Source organism: Selaginella moellendorffii, unplaced genomic scaffold (assembly GCF_000143415.4).
Source record: "Selaginella moellendorffii unplaced genomic scaffold, v1.0 SELMOscaffold_10, whole genome shotgun sequence".
In the NCBI taxonomy this organism is placed as follows: Eukaryota; Viridiplantae; Streptophyta; class Lycopodiopsida; order Selaginellales; family Selaginellaceae; genus Selaginella; species Selaginella moellendorffii.
The window spans coordinates 2,574,262-2,588,326 of record NW_003314271.1 but is presented as its reverse complement, the minus strand read 5'-3'; the positions used below and the strand labels follow the sequence as shown (position 1 = coordinate 2,588,326).

Here is a 14,065-nt window from a genome sequence, read left to right as displayed (position 1 = left end):
GGGTCGGATATGTATCACGCTGACGTGGGCGACAAGCGTCCGTTAGATTCTCTTCCACTATCGGCGTACAGGATGGGCCTACAGCGGACGGCTGGGACGCGACACGTGTCACCGCAAAAGTCCACTGCCGAGGCATCTCAGCCGTCCGATTGCCGTCAGCCGGCGGTGGCCATGGCCATGGCCATGGCTTCTCCCCGCGATTCGAGCTTTAGGGTTCTCTCCGGAGCTCTCGATTCCTTCCCTAGAGAGGCGCTGGAGAAAGAGGAAGAGATGTTTGATCTGAATGAGCCGGCGGATGAGCCGCTAGCGCCAGAGGCATCGGCGGCTCGCGCCGCGGCTGCCGAGGAGCAAGATCGAAAGGAGAAAGATCTATCGCCAGCGCGAGAGGTCGACAAGGAGGAGGAAGAGGAGGGCGCTTGCTCGGGATTGTCACTTCTAGCGCACACGGTGGAGCAGTGGAAGCCAATAAAGAGGGCTTTGGAAGAAGAGGCGCAAGAACAAGGCGCCGCGCCGGAGATCCAAGCGAGTCAAGAAGAGATTCAGCTGGAGAAGCCCGGCAGCGAATGTAGGGGCTTGCTTCCAGCCTCACCCAGCGAGGAAAACGATGATGATCTAAATGCCAAGCAGTGGCGCCTCTCCTCCTCCGCCACCATCGCCACCGCCGCCGCCAAGGAGCAGCAGCGATCCGCGTCGTGGCCCAGATCCCAGCGGCCGGCGGCGCCGGCGCTGGTTAGATCTACGAGCTTCCAGATGTTGTTTCGCGACGAGAGGACGGACGACAATGCCGTAGACTCGAACGGCCGCGCGGGCGTGGGGGAAGAGGAAGAACCCAAGAACACCACCGCGCCAGGAAACTTATGTGAGTTCTTCCCGATCGAGAACGATCATCCCAGCGACAACGCGACGAAGAACACCACAGACTTAGAGGTATCTCATGACAAGCTTTGCTCTTCGATCGATCTTATCGATGCTCGAGAGGAGAAAACTTCGATTACCACCTTGGAGGAGAGCTCGCCCGCTCCTCCTCCTCCTCTTACTGCCGAGGATTCGACCATCAGCACCACCATCGCCACCAAGAACAACAACGCCAGTAGCGAGACCATGATCCACCACGATCACTCTGACCCCCTCGACGACTCGAAATTCGTGAGTGTGATCTGGCAAGGACAGATTAACTTCCAAGATGTTAAAGTCCCTAGCATGGTGGCCGCATGCTCCAGGGGATGGCAACACGTCTTTAAGAACCGGAAGGTGGCGGATGATCTCACCGTGCAACGCTGCCCCAGTACCGACAAGTACGTGAACTCTGGACGACCTCTTTTGTTTTTCTTTGCTTTTTTTCTTCTTTTTTTTTCTGGTGTTTTTGGTGCTGTCCATTTTTTGTTCCATGGTTTTGTGTTTTCTTCGTTGAAAGTTTCGTGTTTTCTACTTGTGTACTCTAACATTACGCGTGTAGATTTCTGGGAGCTGTGAAGGAGTACGTAGCCGAGCCCGGTGTCAAAGTGACGCAAAGATCACCCGGCGCGTCGTCTCCGAATCTGAACAAGCTGGTAAGGGAGGATATGGATTCGTCAACTGTCATTTTCTCTTCTTTTTCGTGTGCGTGCGTGTGTGTGTGTTTGTGAACTTTTTTCTTACTTGTGCTCCTCTTGCTTTTTGTAGGTGGAATTCCTTGTTGGTGGTGGCACGGGAAATGATCCCGGCCTATCACTTAAAGGTCCTTTGGTCGCGGTGGTACCTCTCCACGACGAAGATAAAGTGTGGCTTGCGGACCTCTACCTTGTCCCTGCGTCGGCGCTCAGCGAGGCCGAGCCAGGAGAGCTGAGCTCGTCCGACGAGGATTTCCTCTACGGCTTCGTCTCACTCTCTCCGGCCGGGGATGGCGACGACGAGTCTTTCGCTTGGCTCAAGGATGGAGCATCGAATATCGATGACGAGCCAGTCACTAGCAGTAAGAAGGACGTTTTAGTGGAAGACAAACCACCTTCAGCTCCAAATGTGGATTTATCTGGAGATAGCAAGCACCAGCAGCAGGACTTGGAGGAAGGACAATTGGTTAGCGAGGATCAAGGTGGAAAAGAAGCGGCGGCCTATGCAAGCTACGATAGAAGGAAAAGATATGGCGAGGACGAGAAGAAATCCAAATCCAATGGTGGTGAGGCAGAGGGGAAGGCAAGGGATAGGCACCGGCACAGGGACCACGAGAGGGACAAGGAGCAGGACAGGGAACGGTTACCACGTCGTGATCGGGACCGTGAGGCGGACCATCGGGACCGAGACACCCGAGACAACAGAGAGAGTGTTTATGCGAGGAGAAGTGGCAACTACGATTATCTCCCGCGACTAGACACCAGCAAAGGTGGTCGCCATCGCGATGGTGACAAGGACCGGGGCCCGCACACCTGGGAGAATGGTGGCCGGGGAGGACAGAGTGGCAGGGAGAGAGTGAGGAGCCGGTCCAAGGAGAGGGAGAAGGAGCGAGAGCGTCTTCCTCCTCCTCCGCCTCCTCTTCCTCCGGTGGAGAAGAACGCCAAGGATGCGAGAGGGAAGAAGGTGACGGTGGTGGAACCGAGTAAGAAGCATGAGGCTTTTGATAAGAAGAAGAGGGAGAGGTCGCCGGACTATAAAGGCAGCAATGGGAAGCGCTTGAAGGAGGCGGAGGCGGATAAGCACGACGATGGTAGAGCGGGGCGGAAGGGTCGGGCGGAGGTAGATGGTGACTATCCGTTGGCGAAAATGCAAGGGAAAGAGAAGGGAGAGGTGACGAAGCACCACCATCAAGGCTCGGAGGAGCGAGCTGGTTCTAGTCCAGACCGAAAGGGAAAAGAGTATACGATAGTTACTGGAGAGGATGAGAACGAGGCGTATGCGGAGATGTTTGTGAGAAGTTGTGATCCCGACATACGAACCTGGGTTCCATCGGTACAAAACGCGAGACACTTGCGTGAGGATTATGGTAAGTAACTCAGTTATTTTTCCTGCTGTTGTGATTGATGTTACTTGTCTTGGTGACTTGCGAAGGTGTCACTCTTCTGATGGATGTCATGGAACCTCAGCAAGGTGAGGAGGCTTTCACTTTAACTTTCTTCTGTAAACAATTTTTCTTCCATGCAGAAGCTCTGCATCTTAAGTTATCTTCGCGCATCACGGAAAGTTGTCCTTCTGCGGAGGCCAGGTACTTCGTTCGGCGAGCCGCAGAAGCTTTGGGAGACGTTGTCCAGCGCGGTGTCTTCTCAAAGATCTTGTGGTATCCCGGACAGCTCGACCCCTTGTCAGTAGCTTCGGTGGTCCGGAAACTCCAAGGTGACGGCGAGGAGATCAGCAGCATAGACAGGATCCAGGAGTCGACGAGTATAATGGTCGGTGTCGTCTTGGACGGTGACGCCAAAAAATCTGCCAAGGTGGGACTCCGCCTGAGCAGTGCGAGGAAAAACGGTCTTGCACGGGCCACGAAGCAAACTCTGGAGCTGCTTGACCAAGTGGCGATGGAGATTGCTAAAGAGTCGATACCGCCACCTGGAGAAAGCAAGGACGGGAAGCTCTCAAGGCGGCCACTCTACGTGACAAACTGCCCCGACTACGCATCACCCCGCATGCTCAAGGGGATTTTCGAGAATGTGTTGCGGGAGAGGGTGAAAAAGACCAGCGAGCTCCCTCCCGGCTTCGAGCAGTCGCCAGACATGGTCTCGGACGTCAAGTACGCGTCGGAAGACAGCAACTCGTTCTTCGTGGAGTTTTCAAGCGACGAGCTGCTGGAAGCTACGCTGCAGATCTACACGGCGGACAGGGACTTGTTCTGCGGGCTCAAGGTGGAGCTGCCATCGCCAGCGGCCATGAAAGTCTACGATATGCTAGTGGCGGAAGATCAGCGAGGCAAAGCAGTAGCGGACAGGGACAGGGACGACTTTGGGACCGACTTGCTCGCGGATGCCGGGCGGCGGAAAGTGAAGCCGCTCTACCTGACGGAGCTGGGGAAGTACACGAGCGCGGACCAAGTGAAGAAGCTGTTCGAGGAGGTGATTGCAAGCCATATAAACCAGTCCCTGGACGGCAAGCTCGTCACGGCGATCCGTCACGTACCGTCGCGGGGCTGCATGTTTGTGGACTTGGCGACGCCGGAGCTGGTCGAGTACATGCTGGACCTCCACAACCGGCACCCGGAGGAGTTCGGCCACATGAAGATGGAGCTGGGGCGGAGCAACGACGGGGTGGAAAAGAAGCGGAGCTTTGCAGCACTGGACAGGGCCCGGTCGGACCGAAACATGTCCCCGACGCCTCGGCTGCCAAAACGGCGAGCTCCGGGTGGTGGTGACGATGGTGACGAAGGTGAAGATGGATATGGTGGCAGGAGGAAGCAGCGGTCGGACCCGGAGAAGACGGTGTACGCGGACCACCTCCCGGAGAACTCGTCCGACGCGGTCATCCGGAAGATCTTCCGGGCGGTGCTGCTGGAACACATGACGAGCGAGCAGAAGGCGGAGCTAGGGGACGAGGTGGTGACGGAGGTGCGGCATGTGAAGGCTAAGTACTGTGCGTTTGTTGTGTTCGTTTCAGAGGACCTGGCTCGCCTCGCCCTGGAGCTGTACAGCCGGGACGAGGAAATCTTCGACCATATGCGGCTCAAGCCGCACTTCAACTCGAAGCTGGAAGACATGTACAGGGAAGACGGGCACGATCGAGACGACGAGCCAACGCCGCACAGCAGCAACATCAACAACAACAACAGCAGCAGCAGCAGTGCTATCGGTGCCACTATCGCCACCGCCGCCGCCGCCGTCAGCAAGAGTGTTACTCCAGAGTTTGATCTCCAAGACTCCCGGGGGAGGTCTAGAGGAGGAGGAGGAGGGAATGGAGTTTTCAAGGAGGTTGACAGGAGGAGATCGGTGTACGTGGATAGGATACCGGATAAGTACCCGGAGACGGCGATCAAGGAGGTGCTGGACAGGTTCCTGAGGCGCAAGGGGCGGGGCAGCCCGAGCTACGTGGTGTCGCACGTCTCCTTCTTCCGGGACAAGTATGACTCGTCCAAGCTGTGCGCGTTTGTGGAGGTGCGGAACGAGGACGCTGTGCAGGACTTGCTGGATTGCTACAACGCGGACGAGGGGGCGTTCGAGGGGATGCGCATCAGGCCAGCGGTCAAGTACTCGCACGGATAGCCGTGATCAATCGGGCAAGAAGAGAGGAGCTCCCTCGGTGTAATCAAGCAAAAAGACCACGGATACGATCGAAGTTTGAGCTGAAAACCTTGGAACTTAGATCTGGTGATGTTGTGTTTTCTTTTTCTTCTTAGACTTTTTGACGCGGGCATCGTCGTCTTGGGCTTGGGAGGCTCTCCCCAGTTTCTTCTTCTTCCTCGAGTAGTCCCTGGTGATGGAGCGCTGCTGGGCGTGGGCGTCCCTCTTTGCAGTGGCCGACTCGTGCAAATCCATGGCCACGGAATCGAGGTACCTGTGGAGCGTCTCGTCCGGCTGCGGTGCACCGGGAGTGGCGGCGGCGGCATGGACAAGGAAGTCGGACATGGAGGTGGCTGCATTGGACATGGATGTGCGCGCGGAGGAGACCACTCTCCCTTCGATGTCTGCTGCCAGGCCGATGGTGGAGTCGAACATTGCCGCTCCTTCACAAGCCCTAATTAGGGCTTGTGCTCACAATATATTCTGCCGTGAAATAAATTCTTAGAATATATTTTGAAATTTTATTCTAAGCTTTATTTATCCTTTATAGAAGGCATGGAATTTTCTGTTTGACTGCATTTTGCTGCAGTAGTTGGTTTGCTTTGAAAAGTAAAAAAGAAGGATCTTTAGTGCTAATGAGGCTGTGAAAGTAGTGTGAGTTTTCCCTTGCAACACTTCCACCTGATGACCTTATAAATATGTAATAATAATATACAGTAACTTTAAAAAGATGCAAACAAGTAAATTCTATTTATTGAACTCTTTCTGTGAGAGGCTTTAGTAGTAAGGAATGATCCAAAAGTAAAGCAAAGAACAATTAGTAAAAGAAGTAAGAAGAAAATACTCTAAGAAAACATTAGAAATATTATGAGCAAAAGTGGCATTACTCTTCCTAGTAGTTTCTTTATTTATTTCTTAAAGAACTCATCAATCTTTGGATATAGAAATCATCCTTTTAGAGAAGTAGTTTTAGAAAACTTACTGGTACAAGGAATATACCTAGGATATCTAAGTATATTCTAGCATGTTTCTATACTTTTTGTAATTTGTTTATACAATTCCCAAGCATTCCTTCACTCAGAGTGCAATCAAAGCCCTCAAGGAGCACCTCAAGTTGCAAAACAATAGGAATCAAACTGCCAAAAACAAAAGCTTTGTGCATCCTCCCACAACGAATAGAAGAGATCTTTATCCCAACAAGTTCCTCCTGTTCTGTTCTCTAGATCATACTAGCAGGAAGCAAAGCCCAATTTGTATGGGAGAAAAAAGCTTCTAAGATAATCAGTAAGCAGGATAAGAAAGGATGGAGTATGCTCCTAGCACAATTCTCTAGCCAGCAGCCTCCAAATCTGAAGAGCAAAGCCTACCAAGTGAGTGATTAAAGTTATCAAGCATGAGGATCCCATACAAGCAGTGCACTTCTGGCCTTTTCTGACGATTGCAAGCATTGAGCACCAAGTGAACACAGTCAATAGGTCAAATAACTTAAAAGACTTGCTTTCAATATGGATGCCTTTGAACATATAAACAATGGTTGTCAATGGAGGAAATACAGCTGGAAGATGGCCAAATTGCACCATGTCACCTCAAATTAAACAAGTATGTTAGAAATCTAAAGTCAAGAAGAAAAATCTCACATTTGAGTATCATCATACTCATATATTTAAATGACAGAGCCGGTATAATAATAGCATATGCTGGCGTCACTTATTCTGGGCATATGCCAAAATCTAACAGCTGAGATTAAACAATGGGGAGTCGTGACTTTTGGGATCATAAAAACTTTTAATTGTCTTTTAGGGCGCGTGAGCACGAGGAGAGAGCGTCGATCATCGCTTGTGGGAAGGTACTCTCTCTCTCTCTCTCTCTCTGTCTTTGTGTGTGTGTGTGTTTGATGCGGTCTTCATTGCAGAGCACCTCAGAGCTACAGTCAGCTGTACGTGAAGATCTGAAGCTGCTACCGATTGAAAAGCTCAGGAAACCGTTGTCAATGGCCATGCGCCGGAAAAATGACAGTCTTTTTTCGAGACTCTCAAGCCCCTATTTGTTCCAGGTTCTCGAGGCTGGAACCACGACTATAATCAAGGTTTTTCACTCTCTTGCTTTTTGCTATTCTCTTTCGAGGCTTAAAGTTCATGTTTGTGCCAGGTGCTCGAGGCTGTAACCAAGAGAAAAAAAAGAAATTTTCGTCCCTGTACTTCTCCTCGGGACAGCCACAGCTCCACGGCCGTCGGGTCTAAGCTCTATTTTTTTTGAGTCTCTCAAGCCCCTGTTTGTTCCAGGTTCTCGAGGCTGGAACCACGACTAGAATCAAGGTTTTTCACTCTCTTGCTTTTTGCTATTCTCTTTCGAGGCTTAAAGTTCCTGTTTGTGCCAGGTGCTCGAGGCTGGAACCAAGAGAAAAAAAAGAAATTTTCGTCCCTGTACTTCTCCTCGGGACAGCCACAGCTCCACGGCTCCATGGCTATTGGCCCCATGCATTTCACAATCATCTCTACAGAACATGACTGGAGCTCGACCAGTGAACAAGTATGCATTCTTATTCTTTTCATCTTTCCTTCAACGAAACCTTCTTCTACAGTACGCTTGGATGAAATCTGACCTTGAATTTGTCGGCAGATTCAGTACACCATGGATAGTTTTCACAGGGTAACTGTTTTTATTCACATTTTCATTCTGTAAACTCATGTGTGCTATTTTTCTTTCAGTCATCGACCTATGTACTCCACTCAACTGTGGGGGATTTATTTCTAAACTTTACCAGGTGTGGATCTGAAATTTGTAGCAGCTGTGGAACCATTGCTCTTGAGAAACAAGGTAAAACACGAGCTCTTCAAAGGGAAAACTAGAATGAAACTGTCTTTTTTCTTTTTTCTTTTTTTTTTTTGCACAGGTTGATTTAGCAGTGTGGGGGCATGTTCACAATTACCTGCGAACTTGTGCTGTGTTTCAGGGCGCTGCCTGCAGCACCCGATCAAGGATTTAACAGGCGTCGATTTCTTTGACACTACAATTTACTCAGCTCCAGTTCACACCGTGGTTGGCATGGCTGAATTCACCTTGGATGACTTCCCTCATAATGTAAGCTTGCAGCTTTGTTTCCTATATTCAAGCTCTTTATATGGTATTGATATTCTACCTTTTCTATTTTTTTTGTCGACAGTTTAGTTCATGGAGCTTGATTCGAAGGTCGGCATTTGGATATGCAAGAGTGACGGCTGATAAGACAAAGCTACTGTTTGAGGTAGATGAATTGCGTTCTTGGTTCTTGCATGTTATTTATTTATTTTTCATTCCAGTACATTACAACGGACGGACAGTAGCTGACCGATTTAAAATTGCTAGGCTAGATTGGGGATTTTCCAGGCCATGAACGATTTCAAGCTTTACAAGTTCAATAGTTGGCTTGTAGAGCTTGCTGATTTACTTGACACTGCCAAGAGCTCTTGCTTTGCTGCACAGCACCTGTTTTTGGATCTTGCCAGTTGCAGTTTTGTCCAAGGCTGTGAGAATGACGATGCTCTTTGGCACCATGAACTTCGGTAAATGCTGTCGATACGACAAGAGTATCTCCTCCTTGTTGCTTCTCACGCCGTGCTTGAGGGACACAAACGCACATGGAGACTCACGCTGTGCTTGAGGGACACAAACGCACATGGACCACTGCTCATCTGGCTGCGCCACCACAGCAGCTTCCAACACTGCTGGATGCCTGGATGAAAAAGAAGCAAACTTTAACAAGAAACAAAGAAGGAAAAACTCTCCTTTTACCTGTACAAGATGCTCTCCACTTCCAGGCTGCTATTGTTCTCTCCTCCAGAAATGATAATATCCTTGGCTCGATCCTTGATCTTGATGTATCCATTGGGATGCCAAACTGCCAAGTCCCCAGAGTCTGGATTGTTCAAGTATCCCTTGAACACCATGTTCCCACGTATGCAAAATTCGCCAATGGTGACACCGTCCTTGGCAACCGGTTCTAGAGTTTCATCTCTGATAATGTATTTGTCTTATTTGTTTGGTTCTTCGTCATTCCTTACTCGCTCGCTGCTTCTGCTAAATTTTTTTGCTTGCTAGCTCGGAGTTGAGCACCTGTAAGCCATCGAGGCAAACGTATTTCACGCCCTGCCGAGCCTTGAGCCTGGCCTGCTCATTGGGCAAAAGGCTGTCCTATTCGGGATTCCACTCGCACACAGTGCATGGACCACAGTGCATGAAAGAGTGGGAAGAGGCTAGCTGCCTATTTTTCTTTCTATGCACTTCCTTTATGGTTATCTCCAGTTTATTTTTGAGTAGGTGGTATCTGTGGCTATATATATTTGAATGTGGAGTCATGCTAGAGAAATGCGAAACAACATGATGACTTGAGTTCCAACCCAGGCCCAGTGCATCTCCTCTTTTTATTGACCCACCACAATGATGAGCATCTATTATGCTAGGAAGAAAACGTAAGCTTTTAGGTAATAGCTTATAGTGCCACAATTTCGTCTGTCTGTACCAACTATCAGCATTGAAAACTTTGTGGAGTCATGTAGAGGCCGAGACTCTGTAGGTTCTGTTGAAGGTGTTGTAGTGAGTATCAATGATATAGGCTACAACAGTGGTCAACTCACAATAACAGATAACATCAACAAGTCTGATATGATATAGTAAGTTCAATATAGCATGTGGATCCCTGACAATAATCTATATGATGGCAGCTCAAATTCCATGGCAACATAATGGAATTATTCAAAGAGTTGATGAATGAATGTTTTTCTGGAACTCCACCAACAAGATGTTTCATTAATTTACAAGGAGACGGTTATTTCAAGAGAGCAAATGTCACAGGCATGAGCATTGTTTCATGTATAATAGATGATGCCAAAATAATTCCTTGACTCTGTTTTTCGGAATATTGCAAGGGAATGCAATATTCTATGTATACAATGTACAATGTATACAATGCACTATGCTCCTAGCGTAGCTGGGACTTTTTCGGAATATTGCAAGGGAATGCACAGGGGTAAGTGCGAAAGGAAATGAAACAAGCCCATATTAAATACACGTTGTTTTGCAGATACCTGGATACTTTGAAGTAGATAAGCTCTGTCCAGTTTTTATACACACAGTTTGTTCATTATGCTGCGGATCAAGATTGCAACAAACTTCTAAAGATGAAGCAATATGTAAAATATGTAAATATGCAGGACCTATAAAGGAACACATCACGCTAAAGGGCCAGCTTCACCTTGGACAAGACACGTTCCAAGTAGCTATACCTTCGCATTTTGTTGATCAACTGTATGGAACAAAGGAACTTTGACATTCCTTAAAAAAAATAAACCTTTGCCTTTACATCTGTGCCTTTACTCTTTGATTTCTGATGTTGAAGCATCTGAAGCTTTTATGCAGAAATTGTTAGAGTCTAGAACAATGCACTGGATCTTTGCAGGGGAACATTTGAAAGAACCCAGCACTTGAGGTGATATGCTCATTAAAGTTTGTGATTTGTTTATCTTTTTTTAGGCACTTCAAGCATTGACTTACATGGGAACTTTCATTGATGGGGGCAACAATTCCATTGAATATATTCCTAACCTTTCAACATCAGAAGGTTTGTATATCAGCTGTTTACAAACATTCCTAATTCTCCCACTAATGTATTACATACCTGGAAAGAGATGTGTATAATTGCATTGCATGGATCACACTGCTTCATATACTCCAATCAAATATACAGGCCTGCTGTGTGTGGATTGTTGAGGCACGTTCGTGAAAAAAACTCATGGATTATGACATACTCTACTTGCGCAGATAACTACAACTTAATGTTCTGCTCAGCAAGCAGCCAGAAGAATATCTGGTCTGTCTCTAGAGATTGCAAAGTTTTGTAATAGTCCAAGATGACAGAACTGAAGCCAAAGTGATAGATGTTTACAATATCAATGTGCCTTTCATTGGTGATCCAATGAACACTAGAGTGCATATCCTTCAAGGTTAATGTAATTACAGAATATGTATTTAAAAATCATGATATAGAAAAGGCTGAACTTCTTCTTACAATCAAGTAAGCTTTCCCACACTTTCATATTCAAAACCTTTAACATAACCACCTATGAAATCTCATGCTTGAATATTTCTTTGTTAATATAAAGAAACAATATAAACGAAAAGCCAAGAACTGAAATATATATGACACTCCCAGATTTTTCTTCTGATATTTCTTTTATAAAAAAATAAACACAAATGTAAAGCACTACGACTACTAATGTTAGTTTTGTCTAAATACATTACAAATTAGTTATTTAGTTACAAATTGTTTGTAACTAATTACATTATGTATGTATGTATATAACATTTTTAATTTTTTTTCTCTGTTTCATGTTAAGGGACAGAGTTCTAAGAAGCTGAGATGCCATATAAGAACATCAGGGGCCACTGCTACCGATGGTCTTTTCCTGCCAAGGTGAGACACAAAGGGAAACTTGTATTCTTTGAAACAAGCACAGCTGGGTGTGTTATGTCAATTGCTGTTGCCGATGCATAAAGTTCCAAAATACATATTGTTGGGTTTGGCATGAATGCAAAGCATCTTTCATGATATTGAGCAAGGCAGTGTCTATATATTTTCAGGGAACAGTGGTATACAACACTCTAAACCAGCATATACACCATATAAATCAAATTGGGAGATAAAAGCAAGCAAGACTATGGAGATCAAGTGTGTAGAGGACGATCTACGTATTCCAAATGTTGTTCTTAATAGAATGAGTGTTTTAGATGCTTCTAAGCTCGGCCAAGAGACATTTATAGACGTGATTGGTGGTGTAATGTGGAATAGACAAACATTTCTCCTAAGGATTCTGGAGCATTCATGAGAAGGAGGATGCTTTCTTTGAGTGATGAATCAGGCCACAGTATAGACATGTGTCTGTGGGATTCAAAGGCCGAAGATGAAGGTTCAGAAATCGAGGAGAAACCTGGACAAGGGCAGAAGCCTACTGTATGCCTGAAGGGCAGCCGGATTTCAGATTACAATGGCAAGTCTATTTCAGTCACAGGTGGCTCTACCCTTTTAGTTGATCCTGAATTAGAAGATGTCTCATGGCTGTGTGAATGGATGGTTGCTAGCTACAACCAATACTTAGTTAATTTAAACAGTTTTTAACTAATTACATTATTACAAATTGTTTTAATCATTCATCAACTTCTACACAACATTAGTTTTGAAAGCTCCAGCTTGGGCTTATACTTAGAAACTTGATACCACACACAACAAATTATAAAACAATAGTAGAAAGAAATAAAACATACTTTTTGTTTTCTCACACATTTTTTCTTTTAAGTGTCAAGACCAACTATAATTTTTTGGTATCTCTGTAGCTCTCGAGCTTGCAACGAATCTTCAGATTGTACATCTTTGATCAAATAGAGTCCATTACGGTTGAAAAAACAGTATAATCATCATCTTGTAGCGCAGCCAGCTTACATGCAGGCATATCTACAATTTCATTAGCATCATCAAATGCAACCGTCTATATATGTCCAGTGCTGTCCAGAATACACAAGTGTAGTGCATATTTGAAGTGAATATCTCCAGAATCAGTGTCACAAGAGTTGCATTGCCACATACTTTCCGAAACCTGAGTAACCTTCTTGCCACATTGGCTTCCATTGACAACCTTCACACATGCTGGGTAATAGAAGTCACCAGTCTGGAATTCTTTCACTGACACAATAACATGAAAAATAGCAGAGAACTTGGAAACCTTCAGGTTGATAGACAACATCTCAGATACTGTCTTTGTACCAGAAATCACTGCTTTAGAAGAAGAGTTGGTCACATGGACAAATATGGTTGTGCAAACATTGCTACAGAATAGATTTAATAAATAAAATTTTTGTTACATATAAATATGTGAATTAATAAATAATTTTAAATATTAAAATATAATATTATCACTAATCTATAATTTTAATAAGTATTATATTATTATCACTAAAATTATCAATAATTTAATATAAATATTATAATATGCATCTAGCTTAATAATATAATTTCAATTTTAGTACATAGACTAATTTTTTATTTCTAAAACTGAGTCTATGATATAGATCATACGAAATATGGTAGGTCATATAGAGTAGAATACAAAATAATAATCACTACCACTGCCACTATGAGCATCTATATACAGATATGATCTTTTAAAGCTTTAGCTTCTTCCTCTCACAAAATATTAAGTTTCTGGATTTTCACTCATACAACCATTTGTATTGAACCCATCCTTAAGAGTGGGATTCATAATGAGTAATTCCACTTATAGAAGATCGAAGATACAATGTTATGAGTTTTATTTATTATGTAATGATGTGTGTTGCTGATAGAGTCAATTGTAGAAGGGATTTTTAATATAAATATTATATTATGTTTAACCATATATCTTATAATTATTATTATGTTAAAAATTATAATTATGATTATAAATCTTGTCTAAAATAATTTTTTATCAGTAATCTCATTGTTATTTTAAAAAAACATAAATAAAATTAAATATATTGAGTTGTCAAATGGCTAACATATATATATTATCATAAAAGTTTCTAACACTTAATCCTACATAATTTTTATACATGAAAAACAACTACAATTTAATTATATTAAACCTATCTATATACTATTCAGGAATTTTATGATATATTTAATTCTAACATAGAGAAAAATTATATATTATCAAACCCTACTCTACCCCAGTATAGAGTAAACCATAACCATTCATTTATCATAATAAAATTCCAGCATTCATAACAGTGTTATAAAGCCCTGCTTTTAAATATATATATATATATATATATACATAAATATAGAGAGATAATAATCTTATTTCAGATTAGCATTCTCTCTATAT

General features: G+C 44.7%; 2 protein-coding genes across 2 annotated transcripts; one reads left to right on the top strand and one right to left on the bottom strand.

Annotated features, from left to right (window-relative positions):
• Positions 1–3: 3 nt before the first annotated feature.
• Positions 4–5,277, top strand: LOC112345746. Its single transcript, XM_024673048.1, has 5 exons — positions 4–1,295; positions 1,457–1,550; positions 1,663–2,956; positions 3,022–3,060; positions 3,115–5,277. The coding sequence occupies exons 1-5, from the start codon at positions 10–12 to the stop codon at positions 5,154–5,156; spliced, it is 4,755 nt and encodes a 1,584-aa protein (XP_024528816.1). The 5' UTR covers positions 4–9; the 3' UTR covers positions 5,157–5,277.
• A 3,250-nt stretch (positions 5,278–8,527) lies between these two features.
• On the bottom strand, positions 8,528–9,100 carry LOC9631466 (acetate/butyrate--CoA ligase AAE7, peroxisomal). Its single transcript, XM_002968245.2, has 2 exons — positions 8,946–9,100; positions 8,528–8,886 (listed from the first exon to the last, which is right to left on the bottom strand). The coding sequence occupies exons 1-2, from the start codon at positions 9,098–9,100 to the stop codon at positions 8,598–8,600; spliced, it is 444 nt and encodes a 147-aa protein (XP_002968291.2). The 3' UTR covers positions 8,528–8,597.
• Positions 9,101–14,065: the final 4,965 nt, after the last annotated feature.

Bases quoted from the DNA above. Each gene is read 5' to 3' on its own strand.
- LOC112345746 (XM_024673048.1), top strand. From the start codon at position 10: ATGTATCACGCTGACGTGGGCGACAAGCGTCCGTTAGATTCTCTTCCA. The intron at 1,551-1,662 runs GTAAGGGAGGAT...TGCTTTTTGTAG, and splicing joins CTCCGAATCTGAACAAGCTG to GTGGAATTCCTTGTTGGTGG. The intron at 2,957-3,021 runs GTAAGTAACTCA...TGACTTGCGAAG, and splicing joins ACACTTGCGTGAGGATTATG to GTGTCACTCTTCTGATGGAT.
- LOC9631466 (XM_002968245.2), bottom strand. From the start codon at position 9,100: ATGGTGTTCAAGGGATACTTGAACAATCCAGACTCTGGGGACTTGGCA. The intron at 8,887-8,945 runs GTAAAAGGAGAG...TTTTTCATCCAG, and splicing joins GTGGAGAGCATCTTGTACAG to GCATCCAGCAGTGTTGGAAG.